At 39.1% G+C, this 17,734-nt stretch overlaps 1 protein-coding gene across 2 annotated transcripts in view; it reads left to right on the top strand.

Annotated features, from left to right (window-relative positions):
• gpr158a (G protein-coupled receptor 158a) overlaps positions 1–17,734 on the top strand; it is a 96,854-nt gene that overhangs the window by 49,135 nt on the left and 29,985 nt on the right. For both annotated transcript variants that reach the window (XM_085419087.1, XM_085419088.1), the window contains exons 3-5: positions 2,181–2,283; positions 6,273–6,499; positions 10,386–10,454. In XM_085419087.1, the coding sequence (XP_085275213.1) occupies positions 2,181–2,283; positions 6,273–6,499; positions 10,386–10,454 (399 nt within the window). The remainder of the gene's footprint in view (positions 1–2,180; positions 2,284–6,272; positions 6,500–10,385; positions 10,455–17,734) is intronic.

The raw sequence follows: 17,734 nt of genomic DNA, 5'->3' as shown, positions 1-17,734 counted from the left end.
CAGAAGCTACTGTAAAACTTATTTTAAAGAAAAACTCTGGGCATTTTTATTCCCCATGAACATGACTGGTGGAAGAGCGCTTAAAAAAGCATGATGGGGGAATATATTCAAAGCATGTGACACTAATAGCATAAAATATATAACAAAATGTCAGCAGTTCTGTTAGTGTTCGGTTGTCTCTAGTGTTATTTTCTACTTTCTGCGTTCCCCTTTATCTGTCGTGATGCCTTGTGGTTAATTAGTTATCTTTTGGTTACTTCCTGTTTTACTTTGAAGGTTTGGTTCCTCAGCTCTTTTATTTCCTGCTTTTGTTCTTTTCCCTCCTTTCTGATTGTCTGCTTTTGCTTATGTTTCATTTTTGTTTCAAACAGTCAAATGTGCCCAGAAAGGTTCCTAACTGTTTGGCAGCCATAATAAACCTTCAACAAGTCGCTATGTTAAGCCCACAGCTGAACTATGAACATTAGGCTCCTGTGAATAACTCTGCTTCTTATCAAAACAGATTGTTGTCATCTTTGAAGATTCAGGTTGTCATTGTATTTTTAGTCTTTGGGATTGCCTTTAATTGATTTCCTCATCCAAGCACGTCTTCCTTTTCCTTTAAAATTCCAGCTGTTGGGATAAATTGACGTTTTTCACTGGTGGTTCTTGTTTATATGGCCTGGCTCAAACAACAAAGTGAGATCACGCAGGGTGTGCATTTTCTGTTGATGCTGCAACACAGATGAGATTTGTCGCCATGTTGTTAAGGATTCTAAAATATAAATATACTATAATATACTAAAATATAATGCTATGTGCATATAACTTTATACATTTCTTGACATTTTCCAGGTAAATGGATTTGGGTAAAGGAAGTGGGAGGACATTTTATAAATACTAGACAGCACCCAGTGATTCTGTTTTGTTTTCTCTTTCGGACCGTGTGTTTTTCTAGCTGATAAAGACATGCTCTCTAATGATTTTTACCTGCATTTGGGTTGTCTCTCCGCCAATACTTGACAGATACGTGACATAGAGGGTATGTCTTGAAATAAGCATCTACTTCGTTACGAGCCGTGTGGGTATTATATAGTGTTTGAGTACAGTGGTGAGGAAAATCAGATTCACGGGTGTCAGATTGAGGGTCTTTCTAGGGTCTCACCACTAAAACGACAAGTCGTCTTCGACAGATTAGTGAAGAGTCACTTCATATACTTTGGCCTCTTCAGTGGAATTTACTTGAGGAAGTTGTCCACTGAATAGTAACCTGGTAATTACCTTGGGCTTTTGAGTCCTGGCTGGCCTCTCAAGGCTTCGACTGAGGAGCGCACACTCTCGGACTGAAAAATGCATTCAGCCCTCACCAAGGACCTTGAGAGACAGTCAGAAATAGCAGCCTCTCAAGACATGCCGAGTCCAGTCCGCTGTGAAGAGCATCACAGTGACTGGTGCTTCATTTTGACGTTGCCACCGGCCTTTCCTCTAGATCTCTCAGTCAGGTCACAAACACTTCATAGCGTGTCAAGTGTCAGCTAAAGTACCGTTGCTATTCTGGGCCTCTTGTCGTTTCTTTGGATTCATAAGTCATTATCGTCTTGGTTTAGAAAAACATGTTCACGTTGTGTGGAGAAAAAAATAAAAAAAACAGTAAAGGAGTTTTTGAAGGAGAGCAAGAATGAGAGGGGAAAATGTGTTTGTACTGGGGAGATGATGAAATCTCATTCCCACAAGAAATAGAATTAATGGCGATTCTCTAATCAGGCAAATAAGTCTGTTCTTAATTTAGCTATTAATTATGTCTTGTAATTTGGCAAACAGCACACAAAGTCTGCCAAGGGTGCCCCCTGACGCCCCTCGTGTTTTTCTCTGCTCTTCTCAGTCTACTTCCTATCACACGTTCAATCAAATGGAAGAGGCTTTACTAATTTAATATGGAGAGACGAGGAGGCACAGTTAGACAGAAAGAGGAATCTCACAACTTAAATAATTAGACCCGTGTCCCTCCCGCAAGGCACTTGATCTCAGTCTGTTTGCTGAATGTGGTTTGCGGGCTTTACTTTTTGCTTTGGTATTGACATATTTTAATAGTTTTCACGTCTGTGTCTGCATTACAAGATGTCGCGATTAAACGCTGTTGATTGTAAAACTTATTCTAGCTTAAACTGCACTCATTTTTGTCTCTGGTCTTCTCTTCTCAGTGTTTGCCGATCCGTGGTCACGGATTTGTCTTGGACAAGTACAAGTGCCACTGCAGGAAAGGTTTCTATCATCCCAACAGAGTAGCTGTCAATGGTTTTACAAGTAAGTAATGGCAAATCAGTCACTGTAAGATGATTGTTCCTTTGTATGCAGACTTTATTCATGTGGCTGCGTTTAAGTGTTGCTAAACATGCTAACAATGAACAACCCTACGACTTAAAGCAGGGAAATCACAGGTGGAAGTGCGTACATTATAGCCAGTATGTGCCCAATTATACCCTGGCTTTAATTCACCTTTGTTAAATATATTAGTTACTTCTGTGCATATCAAAATGTTTGATGGCATTTAATATTTTCTGGAAATTGTCTGGAAATTTTCTTACTGACTAAACGCCACAGCAGTCCATGAAACGTGGCTGAAAGATCTGACAAATGTGAGTAAACTGAAGGATTGGTAAGTTGTGTTTATCGTACTTTTTGATTTGCAACGTCCACAGTTAAAACCTTTGTCCTGGACTGAGGTGAAGAGAAGAGCTGAGTGCAGAATGTAGAGTTTGGTGGAATAACAATGAAAAAGAAGTGCCTTAATTGGCAAAAATCTGAAAAAAACAATGTCCACTGCAGTCACTGGACTAAACAGGGCGTATCCAGACACTAAGAACCAGTAAAACATGGGGGGAAAACTGACGTCTTGATGAAGGTGAAGGGAGGATTATATGTAGACACACAGGACTGATTGCACAATGAGAGGCAGGTGAGAGCGGGTAATTAGCGGAACAGGAAGTAAAAAGCACAGGAGACACAAAAGTAAAAATTATTATTTAGCATCAGATTTTTCAAGCAGTTGGGCAGCAAATGTTTGGAAATTTTAAAATGTTTCCACATAATCATCCTTTTTTCTCTCACTAAAATAGAGCAGATGAATTAACAATAAGTTCATTTTATTAATTCTGACTCTGCTAAAAGCTGCACTTTATGACGAAGACCGTCAGCTATTTGCGATAACCGTATCCGCCCTGTCTGAAAATTGAAGTAGCCCCAGTACCTGGGGAGGCTAATCTGGTTCGAGAAGGGAAATATCTTTTTAATGGTAGCGACTTTCTCCAGTTTATTCTGTCTGCTGTGAGTTAATTAAAAAAGGCTTTTGCAGACACAGAACCCCAGTGGTTTTCACCTGCCCTCCATCACTTTCTGTGCCATACTTTCATTTCAATCCACTTTCCCTCCTGCCTCATCCCACTCAAACCTCATACAGCGTGTTCTCGTGCGTCTGTTTCAATTTTACCCCCATTCTCATCCATTTCCCTCCCCCTTACCTTCCTTCACTCAGATTTTTCCACCATCTTATTGCATCCATTTTTTACTCTAAAACGTCACACTTCGTGCACAGAGAGCTAAATATATGTTCTGTCTGATTTAGCCAATTTGTGTTGTTTGCTGTGCTGCGAAGGCACACAAACTTGCATGTGCAAGTGTTCAAATCTGCATGAAAGCTCAGTGTGTGTGCATCTTTGTTAACCCAGCAATAGAGAGGAAAAGCAAGCCTGTTAGCGAGGCGTTGTGCTGCAGTTTGGCCCACCATGGGGCCAATAACAAGCCTGTTAATCCACAAAGGGACATCACTGACACTCCTGCAGAGGAAGCCTGTGCAACTCTCTTCCCTTTCTCTCACAGTGATCTTACATTGTGTATCTTGCATATAAATATGGGAGAGAGGTTACTGTAGCTGCGTTTCCTTTGACTGTCACTCAAACGTAGCAGCAACAAACCACTGAGAATGAGCTAAAGGAAATGACTCAATGCTACCGAGATAAGTACTCCTTTTGAAGGGATCAATGATGTGCCGAGTCATAGCTTTGAAAAATAGGCCAGTTTCTTTTTAAAGGCAAAATCCCTGCAAATCTCTGAGACAATGCCTGCTTCCAATAAAGCCTCTATAAAAGCTCTATAAGTCCAAAATGTGTTATCTATCCAACCACATGGGCATCTCTCAGGGGATTTCTATACAAGCCAATAACAAGTCCACTTCCTCCTTGTTGTCCCCCTGGGTTTGTTTAGTTTTTTGTTTTTTTTACCTTACTTTACCCTGAGAGAGAGTTTTTTTCTTAAGTTTGCGTAAGTTTTTGCTACTTCCCAATGTGACCAATGTATTTGAGCAAATAAAAAACAGCTACTTTTGAAGTGGTTATAGTTAGTTTATACTACGCTTCATTCAAAAACATTTCACAGCTTCTCTGGTCCTGGTAGGATAAACCAAAAAAGTTTTTAAAAAAAAGTCTTTGTGTGTGTTTTTATTAGGGAGCTGAAGTCATCAGCCTTGTATGATATGCCTGTGACTGAACAGGGTTGAGCAGTGTTGACTTTCCATGTTCACACACAGAGATCCATCTCCCTTTTGTTGACACAGTGTCGATGGCTTCTTGTAAGGTCAGAGACGAAGAAGAGTATATATACAGTCGGGATTCACTCTGCCACTGACGCACTTCATCTGGACAGATCTGGAGGAAAATTCAATAACAAGGAAAATTTAAATGACAGTTGCTGTACCATCTGTTCCTATCTTCTTCAAAATATGATGTCGAATGTCAAATTATTGAGTAAAAAAACAAAAAAAAAAAAACACATATACAAATCAAAAAGATTTACAGGTCAAGGGTAGTTGTGTAAAACCTAATTCAGTGAAAGTAGATGTTACAGTCTTTTATCTTTATATTTACCTATAACAAAGCGATCAAACCATTCAACCAATATTTTAACTACACTATTGATTATTGTTTCAAATTCATTCATTCAACTTTAGCAAAAAATTTCAACCAACTGGCAAACTGATTTTCTAGTTCTGTTTCTAGCTAACTAACTCTGTCAGATTGTGTTACCATATTAATAAATGTACTTTTTTATATTCTGATTTATTTTATAGCGTATGGGTATTCTATTTGTTATGTGTTTTCTATTAAATAATTTCTATTAAAGGCATTTGTTTATGCACAGCTCTCTTAAGGCCATGGCATTACCTTGATTTCTTTTCCAGCTGTTCTGTTGTGGATTTGCTCATCATTGTCATGTTGCATGAACAAATTTGGACAAAGCTTTGTAGTTCTTGGGTTTTTGGAGTTTCTCTGAGCATTGCACAGTCTGATCTAGGGGTGAATTTTCTTGAATGTCCACTCCTGGTAAGAGATGGCAACTGTCTTGAATGTTTTTCACTTGTGAATAATCTTTCTTAGTGTACAATGATGGCCTTCTTTACTTTTATAGAGCTGCTCAGACTTGTTTACGATGATCTGCATCTGATTAGCAGAAATGCTATTTACCCTCTTGATTCCTATGGATGGAGGAAGGGTGTACATAGTTTTTTCACACATTCATTTTTTTGTTAAATATTCTGTAACATTGTGTAATATGTTGCCCTGTTGTTTATCTGAGGTTATATTTAACCAGTTTTTGAACCTCTTAAGGACCAGATGATCTCTTTTTATGTCCTGATACGTAAAAACTTAAAACTTGAGTGCGTACTTTCTTTTTCACACGACAGTTTATCATCTAGCTCATTTATTTTAAGTTAACAACTTATCAGTCCCACCATTAATTCTAGCATTTTTCAACTGTTGATCTTTCTTTTGTTTTGCTTTATAAACTAAGAGTACAACGTTTACTTCATTATATTTCATAATTCATTTCTATTGTTAGCCAACTGAATAAGCTAAACTTATTTGTCATTTTATCCATTAAATATTTATCCGTGACTTTTAGCTGTTGGAATTGCATTTAATATTTCAGAAATGTATTTATTCAGCGCATTGTGCTCTTGAATTCAGATATTTTTTAGTATTTTTAATTTTTATTAAATGCACTAATTTATGTGCTACTTTAGCCTAAATGAACTTCAGTTGCAGAAAATTGTTGGCGGGGTTATTGTGTCAGTATTTCGGGCCGTTTATTTATTTTTTATTATTATTAAAAATGTAGCTATAATTGTCCTGGAACACACAAAAAATATGAAATCAGCCTGTGAGAGTTTTTATTTAGTGTTTGTTTCTTTGAGTATTTAAGATTTTGGGACTTCTTCTTTTCAATGTTTTCTTTGACAGGAATGGGGAGGAAGGGAAAACCTGCAGATAGCAGTCCCAACACAGAGGAGGGATCTTCCAGTGACTGCCTGCCTTGCCAGCAGGGTTGTGCCTACTGTAAAGATGACACCCCCTGTGTGGTACAAGAGGATGGCGCTCTTCGCATGGCTGTGGTCTCTTTCCAGTGCCTCTGCATGCTGATCGTCTTCATTAGCATGGTCCTTATATACCACTTTCGTAGGAATAAGGTAGGTGTTATAATAAAACAATGATTTTCCAGATACGTCATCTTGAATTGGTATTAAAGGGCATCTTCTTCTTTAATATAATCATATTTATGTGTTTTAAACCAAGAATGTAGTCATTAATGCCATGAAGAGCTAAAGTTTTGTGACTCAACAGTGGATAAGAGAGATCTACACTAATTTAATTCACAATTGCAACATCACATCAACATGTTTGATGTTTTATAGGCCATATGGTCATCAAAGCCCGCTCGAACTAATAAACAGTAGTTCCAAATGTGGGTGGTCACAATAAAGCTTTGAAATGATTTCAAATGAATCGAACACTTCAGATCAAGTCAAAATCACCACCTTGGATCACGACCAAAGTTTGCAAACACAAAAGCACATTTACTTTGATTCATACATCAGACCACTCACCATTCAATCTGTTTAATCTTTTACTTATGATGCGTGGTTTATATGTATATTTGAATGATGACACCTGGTTGAAATCCCCTGCTTAATTTAGTAACTTCACTAAGTTTTACATTATTTACATGACCTTGAGACCATGCACCTTTAAAAAGAAGAGTATGAATGTAAGATGTGATGCAAAGTAAAGATTGAGATTTAGCTCATGCAAGAGTGCTGCCTGTGGTACGGTGGGGTCCTATAATCAGTCACAGAAAGTGAATGATCAGCAAACGTGGAGAATACTGTATTTTACTCGTTTCTTATTCGAGCATGGCATGAGTTTGCGAATTAGTCACGTTTATTTTTGTTTTTGTGTTTGTCTGGTTTTTCTTTGCCTGAATGAGCTTTTTCATTTGACAAGCCCCATACCTACTTTCAGCTGCTCCCTTTAGGGGTCGCCACAGTGGATCATCCTCCTCCTAGTTTCATCTCATTGTATCTACTGTATCGCCTTTCTAGATCTCAATTTCTATCTAAAAAGTGAAAAAAAAAGAAAACAGGCTGGATGTGCTGGTAGTGGAGGAATTTAGAGACTTAGTCAGGTTTGAGATTTTAAATGGACTTAAAGGCTTAAAAAACTATTCTGTTAAGTTTAGAAAAAGATTGTGGTTTGGGTTCAAATACAACGGTTGTCCTTTTTTTTTTGCCTGGGTGAGGATACCTATACAAATTTTGTGGTTGATCAAAAGAGCTCATTCATTTTTTCATGTTATTGTGATGTAACCGTAACCTCTGACTCTAACCCTCTCTAAGTCTATACTTTCCGTACATGAAGTAGTACATACTACTTACACGAATTACAAATTCAGTCTAATTCGTAGCATCTCTTTGGTGATTCTTTTGTTTCTTGGATCTACGTAACTATTTTTTTAAAAGTGGGATTTGGCTTTTCAACTCAATTCAATTCAATTTTATTTATCCAGCGCCAAATCACAACAACAGTCGCCTCAAGGCGCTTCATGTTGTAAGGTAGACCCTACAATAATGCATACAGAGAAAACTCAACAATCATATGACTCCCTATGGGCAAGCACTTTGGCGACAGTGGGGAGGAAAAACTCCCTTGTAACAGGAAGAAACCACCGGCAGAACCAGGATCAGCGAGGGTCGGCCAACTGCCGCGACCAGTTGGGGTGAGAGAAGGACGACAGGATAAAAGACATGCTGTGGAAGAGAGACAGAGATCGATCCTCCAGGAATCAGTCCTGGAGTTTTCAAGTACCAGAATTAGACTAGCGTCAGAATGCTGTGGAGGGCATTGAGTTACATTTGTTAGTTATCAGCAAGACTATATTTTAGTCATTTACTAAGCAGCACTTTGATGACACAGATTCCTCATCAGTCTAGCAACTCAATTTGTTGATGGTGTCTGAGCATCACTGCTCTAATATGCCGGAAAATGAAACATGCATTAGAAACAGAGTGTTTTATATATTAATACTAATATTCAAAAGCTTTGCGACTCAAAACACAGAACTACCTCAACACACACTCAGGATGCTACACTTGCTGGGATCTGCAAACCGTAGCAGACAAACAGGAGATTCAGTTTCATTTCACTACAGGAGCCAACTCAGGTGTGAGACCCTACAATGTTAGAGAGAAAACCTCAACAGCCAGACAACCCAATCAAGTAACCCTTCTGCGACAGTGGGAAGAAAAAACTCCCACAAAAAGCAGAAGGAGACGGGGTGTGTATTGTGTACTTTTCCAGGATAAGAAAAAGTGAGATACCATATGGGGAAAACTGCGACTGCTCCCACTGTTCAGTGTTACCTGAATACACCGTACAATGTCTCGTGTTTTGGAACAAAAAAATAAATATATATTCATGTCAAGACACAAAACTTGATTTTGTATGGTTAATATTTCAAACATTTTTTCTTTAGTTTAACATCTACCTAATTAAATCTCTGAACTTTTCAGCCTCCCATTGCTCCCGTTGTTTCTGTCAGTTAAGTGTCTTAATTACTAGCTTTGAATTGAGCATCAAACATCTGAGGTTTAGCCTGAAGATGCTCCACATTCCTGACAAAGGAACTTCTAGCTGCTCTGTCTTCCACACCCGAGGACTCTGCCATTACAACGGCTAGAGTTCATCAAAGGATCATCCCCATTATTAAAGCAGATGGATGTTTCAGGTACTCCAGGGCTTTGTCATAATTTAAAGGCTACTTATATAATTCCAATTAATGTCATTAAACTAAGTTTAAGATTTTGTTTCAAAGTTCTTTGCAGACTTTTCAATTACATTCATGCAATTTAATTAAATAAGTTTATCTGGTGCACCAAGAGAGCCCTTTTGCTTTCTTTTGCATGTATCTTTAAATGGGTGGCACAGCTGTCCTCTGCTCTCTGAAAGCCCCCCTCAAGCGCCTTGTCAATTAGAGGACGATATGTTGCTAAATATCTTACACAAGAGGTGCACACAAAGCGCCTGCAAATGGTGGATGCTTCTATAAAAAGTGCTTAAGGGAGGAGCTTTTGCTTTGCTCTTCTCCTCTTTCAAGTAACAAGGAACAAACCTCCATCCTCTTTAAATCAGCCTTGAGTATTTTGACATGCTGTGTGATACATTTTTAATGTGAATAAAAACTTTTTGGCTTACAGAATCGCCTAAATGATACCCTGTTTCTGTTATATCTTTTAAAAAGTGGGCAGTTCTGTACATGTTATTTGGTTTATTTCTGTTTACGGTACACACACATCACAATTAAAGCTGTCCATTTATGTTTTTATATTAAAAACTGAAAAACTTTCTTCTGCAATCTGTTTGTAATGTAATTGAAGTTGGTCATAGTGACAAACCACCCATCACTACAATTGCTCTTTATGTAGCATTTGAGTCTCTTTGACATCACTGTTTTGGTGTTATGGCCATTGCATGGCTTTGAAATGTGGTTGTTTGGTGGATTTTTCTTCAGTGAAAAGGCCCCAATAAAACCTCAGTAATAGTTAGTTAAGGCTTTGGTCCTTCCTGGAGGATCGGCCAACGACAATTTTCCACCAGCACAGTCTCTCCTGAGCTGCCTTATCCTTTAATGGTTGGTTTAATGGTTTAATATTGCTCTGTCCACTGCTACAAGTTGATTTTGCTATTGCTATATTTTCTCGTCACCAGACTGAGAGTATTTGGCACAGGTACTGAAAGAATCAGGACTTGGCTGCTGTTGTGGTTCTCTGCATCTCTGCTTTATACAGATTTCAAGTTAAATAATCATAGCTTGATGTGTTGACTGATCTCCCTGGGGCTACAACAACACCACTAGTCCCACCACCCTGTACTAGTAAAAGATGAACAACTTGAGCTTGTGAATGTCTTTGATACCAGTTGGCTAAACATATTATTCCTATTTTGTGCTCAGATTTCTTATATATTAAATGGTCGATAAATCAGAAGTTTAATAATTGTTGTGTGTTTGTGTTTCCACAGAGTATCAGAGCATCAGGTCTTGTCCTGCTGGAGGCCATCCTGTGCGGGGCTCTGCTTCTCTACTTTCCAGTAAGCCTGAGACTCTTGTGAGCTTGTGCATGTGTCGCCGTGCAGCCTTGGATCTCTTCATGCAATCATTTTTTGAAGTGTTAGCTGATAATCTACATGCCATGCTCCTTTGAGCTGAAAATAAAAATGTTCTCCTTGACTGAAGGCTGGCATTCAGCTCGACCTTCACTTCACACCGTCGCTCATTCATCTAAAGCAAAATCACATATCTGAGAACAAAGTTTCATATCTGCAGCAGCGGCACAAAGTGGGATTGTTTGCCTTGTCAGACAGTGCAAACCCCAGTTCATAAATCATACTGTTCAGGTGCTTTTTTGGTGGCAGCTGAATGGAGCTGTGATAAGCAGGGATTTCACAGCCGAAGTGTGTATGTGATAAAATGGGACTGGCAGAGACTAACATCCCAGGGCTTGTTGGTGACCCCCTGCTAACTGTACACAGAGCTGGCCAATGAACCCAGCAGCCTGTCAACACTACCATCTGTTGACCAGCCACTCACGCTGCTTCATACGCATTGTGTTAATTTAAAACCAGCACACAGAATTTATTTTTACTGTAACCTTTTTAAGACTTTATTATTTATATTTATTCTTAACACAAACTACCATCATTTGATCCAGTTTCTTTAGTTCTGAACTAAACTTATCATTAATAGTGTCTTGAATTCAAGATTTATTTTTATTTTTAAATTCATTATTTAGTACTTGAGCTTCTGCTACGTCAGCCACACCCAACCCCTGCTGCACTCTCCCTTTAACCGATTCATTGATCTATTAATCCATCAATCTAGAGATCAATTCTTTCTTTCTTTTTTCTTTGCTTCACACATACATTTAATCGCTTTGCTTTAAAGACACAAGGAATCAAATAATTGAGTAGATACTTTCAAAGAAGACCTACTGTGTTCTTCTCCACCTCCATATTTCTAATCTTGGAATCTGCTGCAGCGTCATTGCATAATTAACAGTTAACAATTAACATTAAAATTTGTTGTATCTTTAGTATATACAGTCCTGCAGTTCATTCTCTGTCTGAACAAAACCAGGCTCCTGTCTCTTTAATCCTCACCTCCTGAAAGTATCTTCTAATTGGCAGCCCCTCGCCTGGCTTCTCCAAACAAAACTAAGCCACGCCTTCACGTCTCAGAAATGCCCATATAAGGAAATGAGCTAATCCCAGAGCGATATAGGAATAAAATAAAACAAAACTGACCATTTAGAGCAAGGGTGGCTTGATATTTTTCCTCATGCGACCTCACTGATTTTGATAAAGTAAAAAAAAAAACAAAACACTGCACTGTGCGCCCAATCAAAAGAATGATAAGTAAACAGCTGAAATATGTTCATTTATATATTATAATATATACCTGCATCAGTGAATGAATATAACATAAAAATTCACAGATACAAACCGAACAGATACATGGTCATATTCATGAATATGAATTAAATTGTTTAGCTGTATCACTGACGGAAAAAAACAACTAAATAAGTAAAATTTAGTATATACATATTTAACATTTATTTGGGCCGGCTTCCTAAATATATTACTAGACAGCAAGTATTTAAATATATATTATTATTATGTTATTATTAGATATAGATTTACTTCCATTTGAGACACTGATGGGATCAATATACAATTGGGCAATCCCCACACTTGTATTTTAGCACTGGTGAACTCATCAGTTTTCTACTGTGGCAGGATCTAACTCCACAGTCTCGGACTGCAGCTGCTGGTATTCCATGATCTGGTCTGACACTCCAGAACGTGCAGCTGGCTGAAAACTGTTTTATGCTGGTAGTTTACTGAGGCTTCAGATGTTCACTTCAGATATGTCTAAGCTGAAATAACAATGTTGGTCCCCTCAGTCCAATTGGATTACCAATGCTGGTGTCAATACTGATTCGCCCATACCTACAGTACTGTCCAAAAGTCTTCTCTTCTTTATGTTTTGTTTCCAAGGAGTCACTTTTTTTTTCTTCATTTTTAAAGTAGTCTAGAGCAGTAATTTTTCAGGCTTTCCAGAGGCCTTTAAAGGGCTTTTTTGGACATTGTCTGATTTTTTGATTTTCAGTGTGTGTACCTGGTATGGTTTTGCTTTTTTCAAACATTTGAGTATTTCCAAGTAATTAGAAGCTCAGTGGAGAGACAACTGATTCTGTTACAAAGTATATTTTGTATGATTTATTTAAGAAATATGTGTCACCCACAAACACAGACATAAACACTGTGTTGAAATTGTGGCTTTTATTGGTTTTTGATTGGAGGGGTTTTTAGTTTTAGGACTCAGAGTCAGATTGAGATGGTCTCTAACCCCCGTTGCATATTTTAAGCACGTTGATTTTAGACGTTTTTGGCTCACTGGAATTCTCTTGACCTGATTGTTTGAAATGGTGTCCATTTTTAAAATGAACAACTTAGACTGTAAAAGGGTATCAATGTGACAGCAACTAAGGGATATAAATAAACATAATGATCCTATTTTAAGATTTAAAGCTTCTTCAGTGTGTTAATGGGCTTTGGAAATGGATTTCTTATAATTCAGGGAGAAATTGAAGTAGAAAATAAGAAACATATTGGATTGTCACTTGTGGTATAAGTTTTGAATAGTGCTAAATAAGAATAAATGTAATTCCACCCATGTAAAATATCCACTGAAGCTGTAAGCTGTGCGACAGATTAAGGCTCTTTCTTTATTTTACTTACCAAAAAAATTATGTCTAACAGTGTTATGCAATCTATACCAGTGAAAATCAATTCAGGTTTATCAGTGACACTGTTCAGCCAGCTTCTGCAGTACCTCATTATTTTTTGCAGATGAACACCCACATGCCATTGATTTACATGAAACCACCATTATGTCTTTCTCCCAGGAGCACGGGGCATTGGCTAATTGTAATTTAGTCGCAATCACGTGGAGATATATGCTTAGCGAAGCAATGCAAAGTAAATGTAATTAAAGCCAACTGATGTAGAGCCGAATAATCAATGCAATTTGCTGTGACAAGATCCTGGAAAGTAATAATGTTTGAAATCTGCGAGTGAAAGCAAGCCCGGGAGTCAGGTTATTGGTTAGTGAATGAATGAATAGCAGATGATATTCTTGCATCCAGCTGGAGTAGTGATGGCAGCGGAAGCTAAAAATAGATGGCTTGTAAAGAGGCTGTACAAAGGAATTTGACTTTGTAGCTCACTCTGTAAATCCTACCTCATTTAGAGATTACAATACTTTGAAATGTTCTTGTGGAATAAATGCAGGAGGATTCAGTTTGATCGTCCGCCATCAGCCTGAACACGACAGAACTTGTTTTGATAATATATGATATATTGGCCCGATTGTGTGTGTGTGTTCGTGCAAGGGGAAAGACATCTTTCTGCATTTTACTCTGCAGCATGCTAGATTGATCTCCACCCTGATGCATTTCCATGTCTCCCCTGTGAATCCCACATGAGCCATGGCTGCGAGGGCGAGGCACATCACTCCCAATCTAAATATAGATTCAGAAATATTCCACCGTTGCTGCCGCTGCTCCTATTTTAAATATTTCCACTGTTATTAAGCAGCAGGAGAGCTACATCTCTTTCTGCTCCTGTGGCATTCAGCTTTGTGAAGTAATGCGATTTTCCCCCCCTTTTTTCTCTCCTGGGTGTGTCACATGCAATAACTTCAGTTTTCCCCCCCACTCCCTCCTGCTTTGAGATGAAAGGGGAGGAGGGAGGGACAGACAGTGCAGAGGGAAAGAGGCAAAACTATGGCAGTGCCAAAACTGACTATTTCTGTCTGGCTGCGGAGATGGAGAGATGGACACGCATTTGTGAATCACAATGTGATCCTTGGATGAGCTTGCCAGTTTGCGTCTTTGTGGCTTCTTATTGACGCTGTTGGTGAGGCTTCGATTGGAGCAAAGTGACTGTTTGGATCGGCGCGTTTTCCTTTCAGGTGGAGCCAGGAACACATTCAGATAGGAAACTTGACTTGTAAGGGAGATAGACATGGAAATACAGAAAGCTGCTTTACTGAACATGACTTTACTTATTTTAGTTTTCTACAGCTTCCAGAAGAGAGAGACTCTTCCACATTTGCCTCACTTGTGCTCCATTTACTCATGTTTTCTGTGTGTCACTTTAATCCGTGTTGATGTTCTTTCACTTGTTGTTATTTTCTATCTACCTTCTAGCTTCTGTTGCTCTTAGCAATGCACCTCAGTACTTGTGATGTCAAATATTCAGTACTTGCCTACTCTTTTCCTGGCTTATGTTTGTAGTATGTTTAATTACCTAATAACTTAAAGGACGTCAAATTAACAGTTTTGGAGATTTTAGACATTATTTTTGGCCCGTTATTTTCCTATGATCGAATTCATGGGAAATTTACTTTTAGGACTGGGGATGCTGAAAAAGTGGGCAATCCCTACTGAGCTCTATAGATGTGAAAAATTAAGGCCAAGGGACACTAAAGCTCATATAATAGCTACTACTGATTCAAAGAAACAAACATATCTTCATGATCAAATTCAGGTTATTTACTTGGGTTGAATTAAATCTACTTCCTTTAATTCTTCCACATCTCTGTAGTCAGTTATGGAAAAAATGCACATGCATATGCACACACATTAGAAATCACCTTTGCCAAAAATAAGGTTTCCCCTGCAGAAATCACATCCTTGATTCCTTTACCCACTCAATGCAAGGAAACCCAAGTCACCCATTGGTGGAAAAAAATAACAAAGCACTGCAGATAACCAGTAACATCCATGTAAATGCATCATATGAGGCTTCCCAGCCCTTCTTGTGTGCACTCCACTGCAGTCTGCCCCAGAGACAGCCCTCGTTGTTGCTCTCTTCCTCCCACACCCCCTGCGCTGCTGCTCATGCATTCATAAATGTTAACACATATGTAAAAGTGGTAATAAAGCGATAATATCAAATTTACTATTTTTGATTTTGGTCAGTTCACTTCCCAGAGATCATGTCTTAATTAGATTTTCCTCTTTTTTTCCCTTCTAAATAACCAGGCAGCTGATGAGTTTCTGTTGTTTTCTATTCTGTGTTTACCACTTTACTTTAATTTTACTGCCCACCAGTATTTCATATTTATTTATATTGCCAAAAGTCCATAAGTACATCCAATTCTTAATCTATAGGAGTTAATATGATGTCAGCCCATCTTTGCAGCTATAACAGCTTCAACTCTTCCAGGAAGGCTTTCCACAAGGTTTACGAGTGGGTTTATGGCAATTTTGGACTTATCCTAAAAGTATATTTGTGAGGCCAGAGACTGATGTTTGACGAGAAGGCCTGCCTCGCAGTCTCCATTCTAGTTCATCCCAAAAGTGTTCTTCAGGTGCAGGCCAGACGAGTTGTTCCACACCAAAGTCGCTCATATAGGTCTTTATGGACCTGGCTTTGTGCACTGACAGTCATGTTGGAACAGGAAGGGGATGACTTATCTGCAAACACTACCAAACTAAAACTACAAGTTTCACTAACTAGCAGGAGTGAAACTGCCATGCTGGTTGAGAATGTATATCTTCAGAATGAAAGTTGTGCCTTATCTCTGCAACCAACATATTTCAAAAGGTGCAACATTTACTTTAGCAAAGACAAAGGGTCTTTGTTTAGTGTTTGCACTGCACTTCTGCACTTTTCAGTTTCAATACTACTCAGTTAGTATTTGCAGACAAGTTGGCATCTCGAATGCAAACTATAGACAACTTTAGCGATCTGCTAGAGAACCAATCAAATCCAAGAAGGGTTTTTGGTGTAGCACTGTATACCTTCTTGCAACCAATTTCATCTAGTGACAGTCAACAACAACTTGTCAAGCCGTTGTAGGGAAAACACTTTTTTTTTCAACAACTTGTGGTTGCTGACTGGTCTCCTGACCTATGTGACTGGGGTGTTACTTAAAAAAAATCTGCCAAATCCTCACTGTGAAAGTTCCAAACGCTTTTCACAATCCAGTTGTAAAAGAGTGTCTCAAGAGTTTCACTTCTTGACTAAATAAATATTAAAAGAAAAAAGAAAAAGAAAAATGTGTTTAACCATAATAGAAGAGATTATAGTCCTCTACCTTCTGCTCAGTCGTTTGGTTGGGGGCAAAGTAGAGAATCTATAGAGTCCCCATGTTTTCCACCACTGGTCTTTTGGGTATTACTCCCTTTTCCCCATCCCTGTCTTTCCACCTGTCCAATCTCGGCATTGTCTTTGTGCCAAGGAGGGCCAAGGTGCTGCCTCATTCCAACTTAGGGGTTTTGCCATGCATGGCAGGACGAAGCCATGCCTTCACAGCGCATCAGGGGGCTAATGAGAAACAGTATGGCCAGAGGATAATGGATCCTGACCTGACAGGCCATGAAACACAGTCTGCCACCCGTTAGTCTGCCTTTCTCTGCTCTGCCTGCCATCCAAGCTGCTCTGACACTTTCAATCTGACTTGAGTGGATCTGGAGAGTTGTTTTGTGCATGTGCAGCCTTCCCTTCATACTCTACTTCCTTTCCTCCTTCTGAAAAATCCAGAGTCTCCCAGAGCATACAGAGACTAAGCTGAGGATGCGTTGCTGTAGCTCAAGTGCTCCTACTTGCTTGAGCAGAGAGACAAGAACTATGAGAGAGAGGGGAAAAAAAGAGAGTTGTATGACATGCAGGCAGGCTATTTCCTCTGATATGTCTCATTGTGTCCTAGCAAGATGGGAATATCTCTCTCTGAGGTTGTAACTGGTGATGAGAAGGGAAGGGAATGTGGGAGGTGGGTGCAAGTCAGCTCCAGTCTTGACTGAGCAGAGGCTGAGCTGGATGTAATTTACACTCAGCCCACCTCAGGGAGCGGCGGGAGGAGAAGAAACCATTACCTCCCTCCAGAAAGCTGCCCTTCCCATGTGGCAGTGTCAGCTTTCATATAAAAATGGATCCATTGCTATTACAACACTCCACCTCTCTTCTGCTTCCACCTCCCACCGCAGCTCCCTCCCACTCTCTCATACTGAAGGTGTTTCGTAGATTAGAAATAGAAGGGTCGGGGAATGAGCAGGAGATGATGACCGGACAAAGTGGGGCATGGGCGGACCGCATGGCTGTCACCATTTCATGTCAAAACATTAAAAGTAGCGTGAGAGCTTTGTTGTGACAGAATGATTCCCGAGGCTGCACAATCCCATTCTCTACTCAGATGGAGACAGACACACTAAATGGCTGAAAGTCATTTTTCTCCCTTTTAGCTGGTAGCAGTTTCCAAAGAAACTGTGATAACAAAAGGCTGAAATTCGGCACTGTCTGTT

Source organism: Rhamphochromis longiceps, linkage group LG9 (assembly GCF_057381845.1).
Source record: "Rhamphochromis longiceps isolate RC_006_pf linkage group LG9, R_longiceps_female_GT1.1, whole genome shotgun sequence".
Classification (NCBI taxonomy): domain Eukaryota; kingdom Metazoa; phylum Chordata; class Actinopteri; order Cichliformes; family Cichlidae; genus Rhamphochromis; species Rhamphochromis longiceps.
The sequence above is the reverse complement of the archived record's forward strand: the minus strand, read 5'-3'. Positions and strand labels throughout refer to the sequence as shown.